Source organism: Thecamonas trahens (genome assembly GCF_000142905.1).
Source record: "Thecamonas trahens ATCC 50062 unplaced genomic scaffold supercont1.38, whole genome shotgun sequence".
In the NCBI taxonomy this organism is placed as follows: Eukaryota; order Apusomonadida; family Apusomonadidae; genus Thecamonas; species Thecamonas trahens.
Genome location: NW_013657642.1, coordinates 1 through 1,379, shown reverse-complemented (window position 1 = coordinate 1,379; position 1,379 = coordinate 1). Strand labels below are relative to the sequence as shown.

Here is a 1,379-nt window from a genome sequence, read left to right as displayed (position 1 = left end):
GGCGCTGAGCAGCTTGGCGCCGATGAAGGCGTACATGCGCGGCGTGACTTGGCGTGCTGGACACGGCGGGCGTGGTCAATGAGGTACGACTCGGCGCGGAGGGCCTTGAACTTCTGGAAGGTGCCCATGAGCGCCGAGAGGGCGTCCCAGATTGACCTCCGGGTCGCCACAACCATAGTGACACGCTGATCAAACGTCGGGTAAGGACCGAGTTCGCCACGTAGCCAAGCGAGGTGTCGATGAGATCACGGAGCGCAATGGCAGCATCGTACATGGTCGAGGCAGAAGGCAACGAGTCTTTGTCGGCCATGAGCAGGTAGTTGAAGAACAGATGGAAGCGGCCGGAGTTGTTCAACGCCCACGACGAGACACTCCGGGCAAGCTCGTCGCCCGAGAGTGGCTTGACAGGCTGGTGCGGATAGAACCCAACGACCAGCCGCGGGATCCAGTTGAGGCGAGTGGAGACGCCATGGTTAGGGGCGGTGAGGGCGATGACCTCGTTCCACGAGTCAATGACAGCAACGCTGTAGACCTTGTACTGCGGATTGGACAGCGTGAGTCGAGCAGGGTACGACCACTGGGTGCCAGCAGGAACAGCAACCGAGGCGCGAAGTGCATCAACAAAGTCGTCCTCGTAGAGCGGAACGACGGGCAGTCCCAGCGGAATGTCGACATGTTCAAACGGATCCGGACGAACGATGGCGAGCTCGGTGAGCGGGATGCGCGGACGAAAGTCGTTCAGCCCGGAAGGGACGATTGACCGTGAGTCACGAGCTGCCACGGTGACAGAATGAAACAACGTCCGTTGGACCGAGGTAGGTCGGTCGCAGACAACGGGCGATGACGCCCGGCGAGTCTGACCAACGGTCGGCCGGTGGGTGAGCTCGTTGGCGGCCGCGGCAGCAGCGGGTGGAGCGAAGACATCAAAGTCAAGCCCGTCAAGCTCGTCCCTGTGCACAGACGATGTAGAGGGCTGGTTGGTGCTCTGTAGGGCACTGGGGGAAGTGGAGGGGGACGCGGAGGTAGTGGCAGCCATAGGGGTCACAAGCCAAGTCTCAAAACAAAGAGAGGTATGGTGTGGAGTGACCGTTAATTGACTTGGTCGTCGACAGCGGTTGTGCTGATCAGCCAGGCTTTATGTCTGAGCTTGGGAGGACTTGGGAGGGATAAAGCCTGAAGCCTGGGGTTAATGTCTGCACTCGTCGAGGCATAGGCATAAAGCCTCTGCATACGGATGAAACTTAAGGGTCGAGACATAATGTCTCTGCACACGTCAAGCCATGAGGCATAAACCCCAGGCATAATGCCCCCGCACTCGTTTAAGGGTTAGGGTTAGGGTTAGGGTTAGGGTTAGGGTTAGGGTTAGGGTGAGGGTTAGG

General features: G+C 59.2%; 1 protein-coding gene across 1 annotated transcript in view; it reads right to left on the bottom strand.

Annotated features, from left to right (window-relative positions):
* Positions 1-1,036, bottom strand: part of AMSG_07841 (uncharacterized protein) — a gene marked incomplete at both ends in the record, with an annotated part of 1,747 nt that extends 711 nt beyond the window's left edge. The window contains 2 exons of the mRNA XM_013900185.1: positions 63-185; positions 209-1,036. Of these exons, the coding sequence (XP_013755639.1) occupies positions 63-185; positions 209-1,036 (951 nt within the window). The remainder of the gene's footprint in view (positions 1-62; positions 186-208) is intronic.
* Positions 1,037-1,379: the final 343 nt, after the last annotated feature.